Genomic DNA, 12,867 nt, shown 5'->3' on the forward strand with positions numbered 1-12,867 from the left:
AAATTTAATGCATAGGGTTCTATTTGAGGAGAGTTAGATGTATGTTGTTTTATTTTTTTATAATTGTTTCCTTGTTTCAATTTCATATAGTCACAATATAATATAGTTGTTTCCATAATTTGAATTCATATGGTCACAATATAACAATTGCACGAAGGTTAGCCTTCGTTGTCGTGATTTTGTATCAAGGTTAATTTTGCACCCTATTGAATCATACCGACTATTTTAGTATCATGCCCCTAATTAGCTTAGTTCTCTACCTTATACAATCAACTTGAAACATCACTGTACTTTTGTTAGTGATCAAATTTTTTATTTTTATTTTTAATTAAAATAAAAAGCCTTAACTTTCAAGGTTTTGGTCAACTAATTTCCTCAACTATTTGGAAGTGTGTAACCTATCCCCAACTATTAAAGTGTAGCTAACATACATTCAATTACTATTTTACTCCTCAATAATGAAAATTAAAAAGAAAATTGGTTGTAAAAGATCCCTTAGTAACAAAATAAAAAAATAAAAATAAATCCAAGGTTCTAGTATCTCCTCTACCTCCTAAAGTGGATGGTAAGGATTCGAGTTTCCAAAAAAGTAAAAAGTGGGTGCGTGAGTGGTGTGCCGTATGTTTCTAACCAATAAAAAAAATAAAAATGATCCTTAGGTCATTTTGATGAGAATGATGTTATAGAAATTTCAGGTCCAAAAATGTCAATTGTCGCTATTGCAATAGTTTGTAACCGGCATAGGAATATCTGTACATTTTTTGGAATAGTATAAGGGGGGATTTTGTGAAAAATGAAAGTTGAAGTGAGTTTTCTAGAAATGGTACAAGTTAGAAGGATTTTTTATTTATTTTTTCTTCTTTTACCCAAAGAAAAACTATGATGAGTGAGCAGTGCATATGCAGTTCCAAGTGATGCATGGAGAAATCCATTGCATTTTTGGATGTGGACTTGGATGTCTTAACGGTTTGATGAGCTCTTGGAGTAGTTGTTAGGAAAGACTTGAAATTCACAAAGTCGTTGCATGGAATGAAATGCTCAAAGCACACAGCACTTGTGTTATAAAATGGAGATGAAATATAGAACGTGCGAGTTGAGAGGGAGAGAGAACAAACTAATTAAACAAGTACAGAATTAGAGAGAAACTGACCGCCTCTATGTTTCGGCGCCTACAATCCCATGCACACTCAACTGCATTCACAACCCCATTTATAAGTTTTTTATTTTTTATTTTATTGGGAAGAAATTCACACACCTATCCGTCTATTATACTATACTAAGAACATGCATGTCTAGTTATCAACAGAGCGAGTGGCCTAGCAATACCAGCCCCTACTTTCCAAAGAGACGTCGAGGTTATGAACGTATTAAGCACTGTTCTTGCATTAATTCAGTAAGAATGTCGTTTTTTGTACAAAAAAACCTATTCACAAACTCACATTGTCTTTAAAAAGGCTTGAACCCTGAACCTTCCTATTTTGAAAGGTGTAAAAGTATAGCTATACTAAAATCCCTTACAATTCCAAGTGATGCAATGAATTCCAATAAATGGGGTGCACCCCACTTATACGGAGTATTATATAAGGCGGATGCATGAAACTATTAGGTTTTACACACTCTATCACATTGATGGTACTTGGCGCCAATTGACCACTTCTCTGGAATTCAACATCAAAGTTTTGTTGATTTTTCATCCGACTATAATTCCTTGGCTAAGACATGAAGTCAGTCACTGAGAGCCACTCTCTCTCGTCATCGGCTTGTGTTCAAACCCGTGTCCAATTATATACAAGAATCTGAATCTATAGTCCAATTAACCCTGAGTTCCAAGGATGCATGAGAAACGCATTCTAGAAGACATTTTATTTATTTATTTATTTATTTAAAAGGCAAGATGATTGATAAATAATAAGCAAGTATTTTCCGATTTGTTATACTTTCTTTTTCTTCCTTTTTTTCTTTTCATGAATTATGGTTTTAAATATGATGAATGTTAAATCATATATATATATACTTTGGAAAGAATTAAGAAAAAAAAAACCACATATATATTTTTGCAGTCACAAATGACGAACATGTACATCAGTTCCTCTTATAAAAATACTCTAATGAAATTCTTGTTTTGATTGATTAGACAGGGAATTGATTGACACTACTATATAAGGCGTATGATTTACTTTCCAAACTCAAATGAAGTTTGAACAGATCTTTATTTGGCTTTTCTGCATGTTGAGCGACTTTTGAACCTATACATGAAGAATTAGTCCTATGCTTGGACCGTCACGGTCATGTATATACATAAATATATTATTTAAAATAACTGCGTCCATCGAAAGTATATATAATAACCTTATTTAGAACCATATGAATATGACTGTATTTTAAAGCCATAACATGACTTTCCAACTTCTCATCTCCAACTTTAATATTGCTAATTTTAAACCCATTTTTTTGTTATTCCATGTATTCATCTCCTTCCTTCTCATTCTCTCTCATGGGTCCATTGCTGAAGCTGACAAAGTAACTCTACATATCGGTGCCATCATTGATGTTGATTCTCGTATCGGCAAAGAACAAAAAATAGCCATGAATATAGCTCTGCAGAACTTCAACAAGAAGTCCAAGTTTCACAAGTTATCTCTTCATCTCCGAAATTCTGGCAGTGACCCCATCCGATCAGCCTATGCTGGTTAGTTAGTTATCTTCTTCGCCTTTTTTGAAATTCTCTCTTGTAATCAAGTCATACATATATATGTGTGGAAATGTTTGTAACAGTATATTTACGTATGAATGCATGTGTGATGTGATCATGAGACATGATTGAATATATGCATGCTTTTTTCCTGTTCATATTGATCGATAGTTATAATCTAAGACAACTATAACAAAATTATACTAAATATATTCAAGTCAAATAAGTAGCTAGGTATACCGTTAACAACACGAAAGGGAAATAACCACATGAATATGTGGATTGACATGAACTTATCTACTTATTATTTGTTGTACTTGGATTTATTTTTTGGTTTCAAGCTAGATACAGTTTCCTAGTAAATTAATATTTTGGGGTTTCTGAATGTTTGATGCAGCTGAAGAGCTGATCAAGGAGAAGAAAGTCCAAGTGATTATCGGCATGGAGACATGGGAGGAAGCGGCTTTAGTGGCAGACATTGGAACCCGAACTCAAGTCCCAGTTCTTTCATTTGCAGCTGCTGCTATTACATCCGAATTGGTGCGGCTTCGATGGCCTTTCTTGGTGCAAATGGTTACCAATGGCTCCGAACAAATAAATTGCATTGCAGATATTGTTCAATCTTTCAAATGGCAGAGTGTTGTAGCTGTCTATGAAGAAGACATCCATGGTGGTGATTCCGGGAAGTTAACCATGTTATCCAAGGCCCTTAAAAAGGTTGGGTCTACGGATATAGACTATCATCTTGTCCTTCCACCATTTTCTAATCTATCTGAACCTGATCAGGAATATTTTGTTAATAAAGAGCTGTCTAAGTTAGAAAGCAGCACAAAATCTAGGGTGTTTATTTTTCTTCAGTCATCACTACCGCTGACAAATATTTTGTTCAAAATAGCGAAGAAGAAGGGATTTATGCGAAAAGACTCGGTGTGGATAATTGCAGACACCACTGCAAGCCGTCTGAATTATGTCAGCCCTCCTGTTGAAGGTGCTCTCGTAATCAAGCCGTACTGCTGTGAAGATACTACTTCTTTCCGAGACTTTCATTACCAGTTTTGGCAAAGTTTCCGAGTAGATTATCCTGGGGAAGATAACACTGAGCCGGGAATTCATGCACTACGAGCTTATGATAGCATTATGACTATTGCAAAGGCGATGGTGAAAGCAGCTGGTAAAATGAATTCCTCAAAAATGTTGGATAGTATTTTATCAAGCAGCTTCTCTGGCTTAACTGGTGATCAAGTGCGTTTTGAAGAGGGAATACTATCAAGTTCCCCAAAATTCAGTATATTGAACATTGCCGATCATGAATACAAAAACCTTGGCTTTTGGTCATCAGAGTTTGGTTTCTCGGATAGCCCTAGTACCAAAAATATTGGAGGAAGTACTGAAACAATTGATAATGGAGGTGGTAATAATATGAAAGAGTTGGCTGGTTTCAAGGAGGTGATATGGCCTGGGAATCCAGAGAGAATCCCAGGAGGATGGGCACCCATGAAAATTGCAGTTCCTGGTAGAGTCTCTTTTAAGAAGTTCCTCAATGCAGAACGGAATGAGAACACGGATGAGAAGTACTTTACTGGTTTTAGTATCAGTCTTTATAAGGAGGTGCAAACAATTTTGAAGCAACGTTATAACATTCATCTGCCATCTCCCAATGAATTTCAAGAGTACGATGGCAGCTACAATGATTTGGTTGAATCTGTTCGTAACAAGGTAATTCACACATCACCTAATCTCTTGATCATTTTCATACATTTGTCAATTTAGTTATAGCCATTTAATTTCAAGTTAAGTATACAAGTTAAATGCACATCTATCTATCCCCCACCTGCAACTACATGTTACTGATAAACATGTCTGTTTTTTACTTGTGGTTCAAAATTGATTGAAGACTTTTGATGCTGCTGTTGGTGACATAACGATAATAGCAAAGCGTTGGAGCCTAGTGGAATTTACTGAACCATTTATGGAGTCAGGTTTGTCGATGGTAGTTCCAGTGAAGCCTGAAGCTTCGAAAGCATGGTTGTTTCTGAAGCCCTTCACCATGGAAATGTGGGTGGCTACGGGGATCATCTTCATCTACACAATGCTCGTAGTTTGGTTCTTGGAGCAACGTTCCAACCCAGAATTTAGTGGCCCATGGAAGGAACAGCTTGGCAATGTGCTTTGGTTCACCTTCTCTACTCTATTCTTTGTTCACAGTAAGTTATATTATTTACAAGTTATATACCCCCTAATTAGGCTAATGGTAGCATGAAGTCTATTTTCTTTGAATTCTCTCCAAATCATGGTAGGCAGTGGATATTTATATATGTTCTTAAATAAACAGCATTTAGTACAAATTATCGGTCCTCATAACCTTGCCCCCAAAACTAAGTATAAATAAAATGGTACTGCTTGTTAATTCTCTCTGATTGCTGTTTAACTTTATATATGCTAGTTATTGCATAGGGGCAAAGAAATAAAATCCCACTAATTTTCTACTTTGATATATACCTGAGAGTAAATATTTGAATAGTGAGGAGGCCACAGGGCCTATTATAAAATATGAGATATAATTAGCAATTGCACGTATTGGAATTAAAGCCTTGTTCATCTAGAAAAGTATTTATACACAGATACACCTTCTTCTTTTTTTTCATTTTGAAGGGGAGAAGATTCAAAGCAACTACACTCGATCCGTGATTGTGGTGTGGCTTTTTGTGGTGTTGGTCTTAACACATAGCTACACTGCCAGCCTCACTTCAATGCTCACCTTTTCAAGACTCCGGCCAACTGTGACAGATATCGAGTGGCTACAGAGGACAAATGTAAGAGTGGGGTGTGCATGCTATGGTCGTACATTTGTTCGAAATTACTTGGAGCATGTGTATAAATTTAAACCAGAGAACATCATCCACATCAGAAACCAAAGCGAGTACCTGAGGGCATTCGAGAATGGCAATATTTCAGCAGCATTTCTTGAAGTCCCGTATGCCAAAGTTTTTGTCAACCAATACTGCAATCGGTACGAGTACGGATCATTCACCAGCAGATTTGGAGGATTCGGCTTCGTGAGTAGTGGATGGAACTCTTTGCACTCTTTTCATTCTCTATTATCACATAGTTAACTGCGACACTAAACATACTGCAGGCATTGAATGTCTTCGACTCATTTTATTGATCTTTGCATAATCTCGAATAAAAAATTAAATATAGAATGACAACTCTGTTTATGAGCTTACGGTAACTAATTGTGATTAAATTATTCTCATGCAGGTCTTCCAAAAAGGTTCTCGATTAGCTGCTCTTGTTTCTGAAGCCATTCTTGACATATCAGAAAATGGGAGGCTAAAAGAATTAGAAGAGAGAGAGTTGTTTGATCGCTCCTCAGAGTGTTCAAAATTCCGAGCTACTAAAAACAGTGATAGCTTGAGCATTCAGGGCTTCTTGGGTCTATATATAATCTCTGCAGCTACTTCCACCATTTGTCTTCTACTCTACCTAATTATGAAGAGGAGAATCCCGCGATATTTGAGTAATGCAGAAACTAGAATTCCAGAGAGAGCTCCATCTTCTGGAGATCACGTTGAACTCAACATTCGGTGAAGCTTAGAATGATTAAAGGACAGGAATGAAAATGGTGTAATTTCAGGATCTCCTGCACTTTTGGTCAAACAAGTTTCTGTTTTGAATCTATACTGTATATTAATTCTAGTAGAAGAGCAACAAAATTTTTTATATGACCAAAATAAAGAGGAAGAAGAAGAGTACAAATGTTTGCAACAAATATAATATCCCAGACCTCTTCCATCCTAACAGAGAACCAAACCTTATATTAGTTAAATTTTATACAAGACATTCGGTGGTTCATATTGTTTACTAGTAACATAGTTCTTTTAGATTTATAAGGAAATTCTAGCCAAAAATATATATATATATATGAAAATATATATGATGTTGTATTTAGGAGTATCGAATCTTTTCTCTAATTCCAAATTCAAGGTGTCGGCTCCCAAATATAAATTGAAAGGTTTAGAATTAGAAGAGCTAAATTTAATATATGGAATGTAAATACAATAAAATATTAAAAATGAAAGTATAATGGCGATAATTCAAGACAAAGGATTATTTAAAATAACAAGATTCCGTTTTCTGAATCCCTAATATATATATATATATATATATATATATATAATAAATGTATTCCATTTGGATTGACTTGTCAAGTTTATTTGTGGTGAAGTGCAATCAATATATATATATATATATATATAAAAGAAATAAATGTAATAAGTAGGATGGAATCACGTTAGACAAATTTGAGATAAAATGAGGATATCCTAAAAAATGATTGCACTTTACCATAAATAAACTTGACAAGTCAATCCAAACCGATTGCACTGAAACTTTTCAAGTCGTACTTAAATTCTCAATGGGCTGTTAGAATTGGCATTGGGCCTTGTAACATCTTTTTGGTTTGGGCTCACCGAGCCTGTCCCATTTAAAGCTGTCTGGTAGTAGGTTGGTTTTGTTTATTTTTCATTATTATTAGAGCGGTGCTACACGACCCGACCACTATTTACCCGAAAAAAACCGACTGCGTAGGTGGCTGTCCACCGTGGCAATTTTCCTACTTGTGTTTTTTTTGTTGAACCGGATGTCCCTTCTCTCTCCCTTCTCTCTCTCTCTAACAATCGGCGACCAACCCATATTTCCGGCTAAAATTCCATGACCACCGGTAAACCCATTCTCTCTCTCTGCAAACTACAAAATCTGTAAGAATCAAACTCACACCTTTCATTCTCCCTCGTCTGTTGTTCACTAACTCCAGCCGCCATCCATAGCCGATTAAGCTTGCCCATCTCCAGCTGCTCCTCGCCGATGCAATGAACCGTCCGAACCATCCAGCTGGGCACTGCCGTCGCAAGCATACCGCTCTGCAAGTCCAAGACCAGGATCTGTTTCGCCGACTCTCCATGACCGGATCGGACCCAGCCATTTCCCTCTTCGCCGACGCCGCCATCAACATCCTCACAGTAAACTTTTACCGTTGTCCAAAGCCCACACTCACTGCCATCACGCCGCCGCAAGTCACAATCGGTGCAGCACCACAGCCCATCTCTTGCTCGCCGCCGCCGCCTCCATCACGACAAGATCGACATCTCCGGATCTTCATCGCCTACCCAACTATTCTGTGATCATCTCACTTCATCGCCGACGGGATAATCTCACTTCATCACGGCATCGCCATCATCTCACTTCGTCGCCGGAATTGTGTTGGTCTCCTCCGGTTTGGATAGCAAAGGCGGAACTGGGTCTACCGTGGTGGAGGTGAGTTTGGTCCTCGGCCATGACGGTTTGATGGTTTTGATACAATCAAGGTTGGCGAGTTTAAGTATGGAGAAGAAAGCAGATCAGCGACGGAGACGCCGACGATGGAGAAGACAAGCACCGGCCGGAGGCTTATGGTTGCCGACAGTGAAATCCCGGCGATGATGAACTTGGAAGAAATGGGTCTTCACAAGAAAGCAAAAAAAAAACTTGTGATTAACCGAGAGAGAAAGGAGGGAGAAGGGAACGTCCGAGAGAGATGAAGGATTCTCCACCGGAGAGAGAAGGGAGAAAGAGGATCGAAAGAGAGATGAGAGAAAGTAAAGTTGCGTCAAGAAAGGGAAAAATCGTCTGCCAAGTTATACCAATCTGCATTTGACAAGTGTGTGTCGGCTAATGTCGGGTGAACACTAATCGGGTCTTTTAGCATTTCTCTTATTATTATTATTTTATTTTATGGTTATAAAAAATCAACCGATTCCTTCGAATTTTAAGATGGCTTACAAACTTCGAATATGTGCACCCGGCAAACCACAAATAGCAGCGCCCTGGTATTTACAATTTGTTCCAAAAAAAAACCCCTTTTTCACTTGCCCATCCATGTGGGCTTGTCTAGTTCTTTTGTTTTCCCTGTTGGGTTATATATATATATTTATATATAGCCGTAGTCGTTACACAAGCACAGCTGTAATTAATAAATCCGAAGTTTGTTTCTATCCTTATAGTGTTATATATATATATATATATATATATATATTTTAATACAAGGATTAGAAATATATATATATATATATATATATATATATATATAGCCTTAGTCGTTACACAAGCACAGCTGTAATTAATAAATCCGAAGTTTGTTTCTATCCTTATAGTGTTATATATATATATATATATTTTTTTTTAATACAAGGATTAGAAATAATAACTTCTTGTTACAGTTATATTATTGGTTGTTAGATTATGGTTTGTTGGTATCCTATATAAAACATTGTTGGGTGGATGAGCTCAAAATCTCTAAAACACAAACCATAATTTGCAGTTGATATCTGCCTCTTGTAATTTATACATCAATAATGCGCTAACTAAATTAACTGTATTGCGTATTGAATTTGTATTTGGGCTACTTTGCACAAGATGAAATTATATCGGATTTAAATATTAAAGTTACATTTTTTTAATAATTAAAATTTTTAAAAGTGAAACATGTATTGCAAAAAAGAAGGATATTATAGAGCTAAATTTCACTCATAAATTTCAATTTTCTATCACTATTTTGATAAAGGAGTTTTTTTTTCCCAAAATAAGTGCTTGCTTGGTTTAATTTTTTGAATTTTTTTTAAAAAGAAAATTTCAGTTAAAAAATCTTTTTCGATTTTCGAAATTCTTAAAAACTATATATATTTTTTTTAACATAAAAACTGTTTTCTAAGTGATAAACTAAACAGGTTTCTATGAAATTATGAAAGTTGAGATAACTCTTTTATAGTTTCTCTATTTATTTATTTATTATAATTTTTTTGGTAAGGTATTCAGAAAAAAAATCCATTGTCAATTTGTCATGGTTTTAATTACCAAAAACAAAAAATTCATGGCTGAGACATGTGGAACGGTTTGATGACCGATTGGGCAGGGACCGACTTATGTAATTGGAACTGGAGGGACCGACTGAATTTTTTAATAATTTTGTTTATACCTATAAATTTTTGTGTAGTATACAAATGTCTCCATAACTTTTATCCTTTTGCTTCTCCTTTTTATTTTTTCCTCTTTAGAAAGAAAAAAAGAAAAAAAAAGGGTAAAGAATATCTAATAGTATATTTTCATGAGCAATACCACTTAGCATTATGATTGTATTGTTGTAACAACTCGAACCTGAGGGTCTGAATCGCTAACTGGGTTCTTATCCGAACCCGAAGTCAACTAAGGATACTACCGTCATTTCCTATGTCAATACATAATAATAATAATAAAAATGGGATCATAGTTACAAAATATGTCAAAATAGTCCACTAACTTGTCAAAAATTGTGGAGGAGCGTTGTCCGTCACTTTCCTTTCGTATCCTGAAAAATGTTAATAATAGAATAGGATGAACTAACCGCTTAGTAGGAAGTGTCTAAGACACACCTCTTACGACGCCGTGAATCTATACAAGGAATAGAATACAAGTAAATGGGATCATGCTTCAGGAAAAGCAAATAAAGCAACGGTGATATCAACAAATACATACGCAAGTCGTTTAACCACTAAATATATAATGTATACCAACGCAATGCCATGCCATGTAATGTCGCTCCCCATTTCAGAAACAATACCGTTTCAACTTCCAAACCGTTAGTGCAATCTGACCCAAGATACCTCCAAGGCGTCACGAATGGAGGGTTGACTAACTATCCACGACCATAAGGCACTTCCAAGGCATCGCATTCGGCCTAGTTAGCTCAACCATACTCCCTTCTAGACTACACTAACAACACGGACCACTAGGTGCCTCCTAGGCGTCTGGTTTTTGCAAACACCTTTGAAAATATTTTCCCAAAAAATAATTTTATTTATTTTTAAAATAAACTTTTCCCTTTACTTTCCCAATGGTAATGCATGAATTATGCAATTCCTTCAATACTATGACAATATAAAAATTTGTACATATCGTCCACATCAATTAGATATGTTTAAAATATGAATTTCCACACAATATCACATTCTCACATTTCTAATGTGATGACCCGGATTTTTAAGTTTTCAATTTAATTATTTTATGATTTTCAGACTATCTAAATTAATTATTTATTTATTAAAGTTAGTGGGTGTTATTATTTTATAATTAGCTATATATATATATATATATATATATATATATATATATATATATTGTGTTGGTGTGTTGTTTGATGGAAGGAGATAAGGATTGAAAATGGAAAGAAGTGGAAGGAGCCGTGATAAGAAGATTGGAATTGTAATGTTGAATTACGGGTCCCACTTCAATGGTTTAAGGAGTTGAATTAGTTTCATTGCATTTATATGTATATTATATATATGTTTTATGCAATCTGATGGGTTAAGAGGTGGAGCAGCGAGAATTGGGAAATCAAAGAATGAAAAAGGTGATGATGGTGGTGTGTATTTGTGGGACCCAATGAAAGACTCTTTGGCCAAAATCTTTTGGCTTGCCCACGACTCTTTTGACTTGGTTTATTTCTTCACATGGCTTTGCCTTTTAGGTGGCTGATAACTGGTACTGAAATAATGGAAAAGGGACACCTGGCCGAGATGGGAAGAAAGAGAAGGAAAAAGGATTTGGGTTAGCAGGTTATTCATGTGGGTGGTCTGTTTGGGTTTATTTAATGGAGGTGTGATGGGTGAGCAGTTGTTTTAAAGTCGGTGGCATATTGCCTATTTAAATGTGTGTTTGTGCACTGATGGGTATGGAAGCAAAGAAGAGAAAAAGAGAGTGAGTCGAGACTGAGAGTTTTGAGAGACATTGAGAGGTTTGAGAGTTGCAGAGAAGGCCGGAGCTTGGAGCATTGATGATTCAGTAAGGATATTATTTTTTCAGTGTAGGGTTCTCTATACCTTGAATGGTATGGGGAGGTTTTGATTAAATGTTTTATTAAATGTTTTGATTAAATGTATATTTATTTTGTTTATACTCACATGTATATGTTTATTTTGTGAAGCTGTTTTTATTAAACCTCCATAAAATTCTTGTTATGGTTTTTCCTACTGGGACTTTTTGTCTCACCACCCTCTAGTTTCAGGTACCGAAGATGAACGAGGATGGCTAGAGATGGGCTTAGGATGAAGAATCGGCGTGGAGGACTTATTTTTTTATTTGGAGATTTTTTTGTGTATTTGAGGAAATTGATTTTGTATAAAAGAGGGCAATTTGTGTGTATTTTGATGTATCTGATTTTGTATAAATTGAGGATTTTATAGGAATTGTCGCGGCGTGACAAAATGGAATCAGAGCTGTACCCAGCCGGAAGTGTGAGTGTAGTGATGATGTAGACGGGTGTGAGTGGGCGAGTGTGCAGCACTGGTGAGCTACAACTCGTAACCGGGTGTGTGTGGGTGGATGGCGTTCACCGACAGCTACTGGGATGGTTAATTGGTGTGGTTGGGCAGGTAGCCCAGATTTGTTATTGTTTTTTTTAGTGGGTGGGCGGGTGAGATACCCCTCGGATCCGAGACACGGGTTGATCAGGCCCAGGCCCAAACCCGAGGGAATATCAAATAATTAATATTTTATAATGAACACGGAATACAAAATAAATTAAGAAATGAAATTAAAGCTGGAAGGAACTAAAAATAGAATCCGCAAAATATTATAATTATTAAAATCCATCAAACCCAAACTCCAAAACTCCATCAGTTTACAACTTGGGAACCATCTCTAGTGGACCCCTATTAAACATCCAAACGGAAGATAGAACAACTGTAATAAACGTCCAGAAATAAAACTATAGAGAGAGCCCTACATCGTCGGAAGAGTGAATAGAGACCTCTGCTCAGCACGAACACGTCTGAGCCTGGAACTGTCATGTACCTGAAAAATAGAAGTGGGTCAGGCCCACGCGCAAGTTCTATACTACTACAATCCAAACAGAGGCCCGATACGCATGTACATCCTAAACAATTCAACAATAGCTAATAGTCCGTAAATATATATATAGTCACACTAAAGGACTCTCACTGGACTACAGGCCGGTCTCAACCTGAATAGAGGTAACATGCTAAAACGCACATGAAGTGGGCATATGTACCTATACCTAAACAGGGTACACCTCCAACCATCGTAGCCAGCTACACATCCCGATGCATATACGCTCTCTAGTCATCGGTCCTGAGGCTCAAGCT

The 12,867-nt window shown here is 36.3% G+C and overlaps 1 protein-coding gene across 1 annotated transcript; it reads left to right on the forward strand.

Annotated features, from left to right (window-relative positions):
* The first annotated feature begins 2,389 nt into the window (after positions 1–2,389).
* LOC132281229 (glutamate receptor 2.9-like) lies at positions 2,390–5,817 on the forward strand. Its single transcript, XM_059782954.1, has 4 exons — positions 2,390–2,689; positions 3,090–4,408; positions 4,587–4,889; positions 5,296–5,817. Exons 1-4 carry the CDS (start codon positions 2,395–2,397, stop codon positions 5,803–5,805), a joined length of 2,427 nt encoding a protein of 808 aa, XP_059638937.1. The 5' UTR covers positions 2,390–2,394; the 3' UTR covers positions 5,806–5,817.
* The last annotated feature ends 7,050 nt before the right edge of the window (positions 5,818–12,867 follow it).

The sequence above is a fragment of the Cornus florida genome, unplaced genomic scaffold (assembly GCF_030987335.1).
Source record: "Cornus florida cultivar Cherokee Brave unplaced genomic scaffold, ASM3098733v1 CherokeeBrave_3.0.0_Hap2_Chr01, whole genome shotgun sequence".
Classification (NCBI taxonomy): domain Eukaryota; kingdom Viridiplantae; phylum Streptophyta; class Magnoliopsida; order Cornales; family Cornaceae; genus Cornus; species Cornus florida.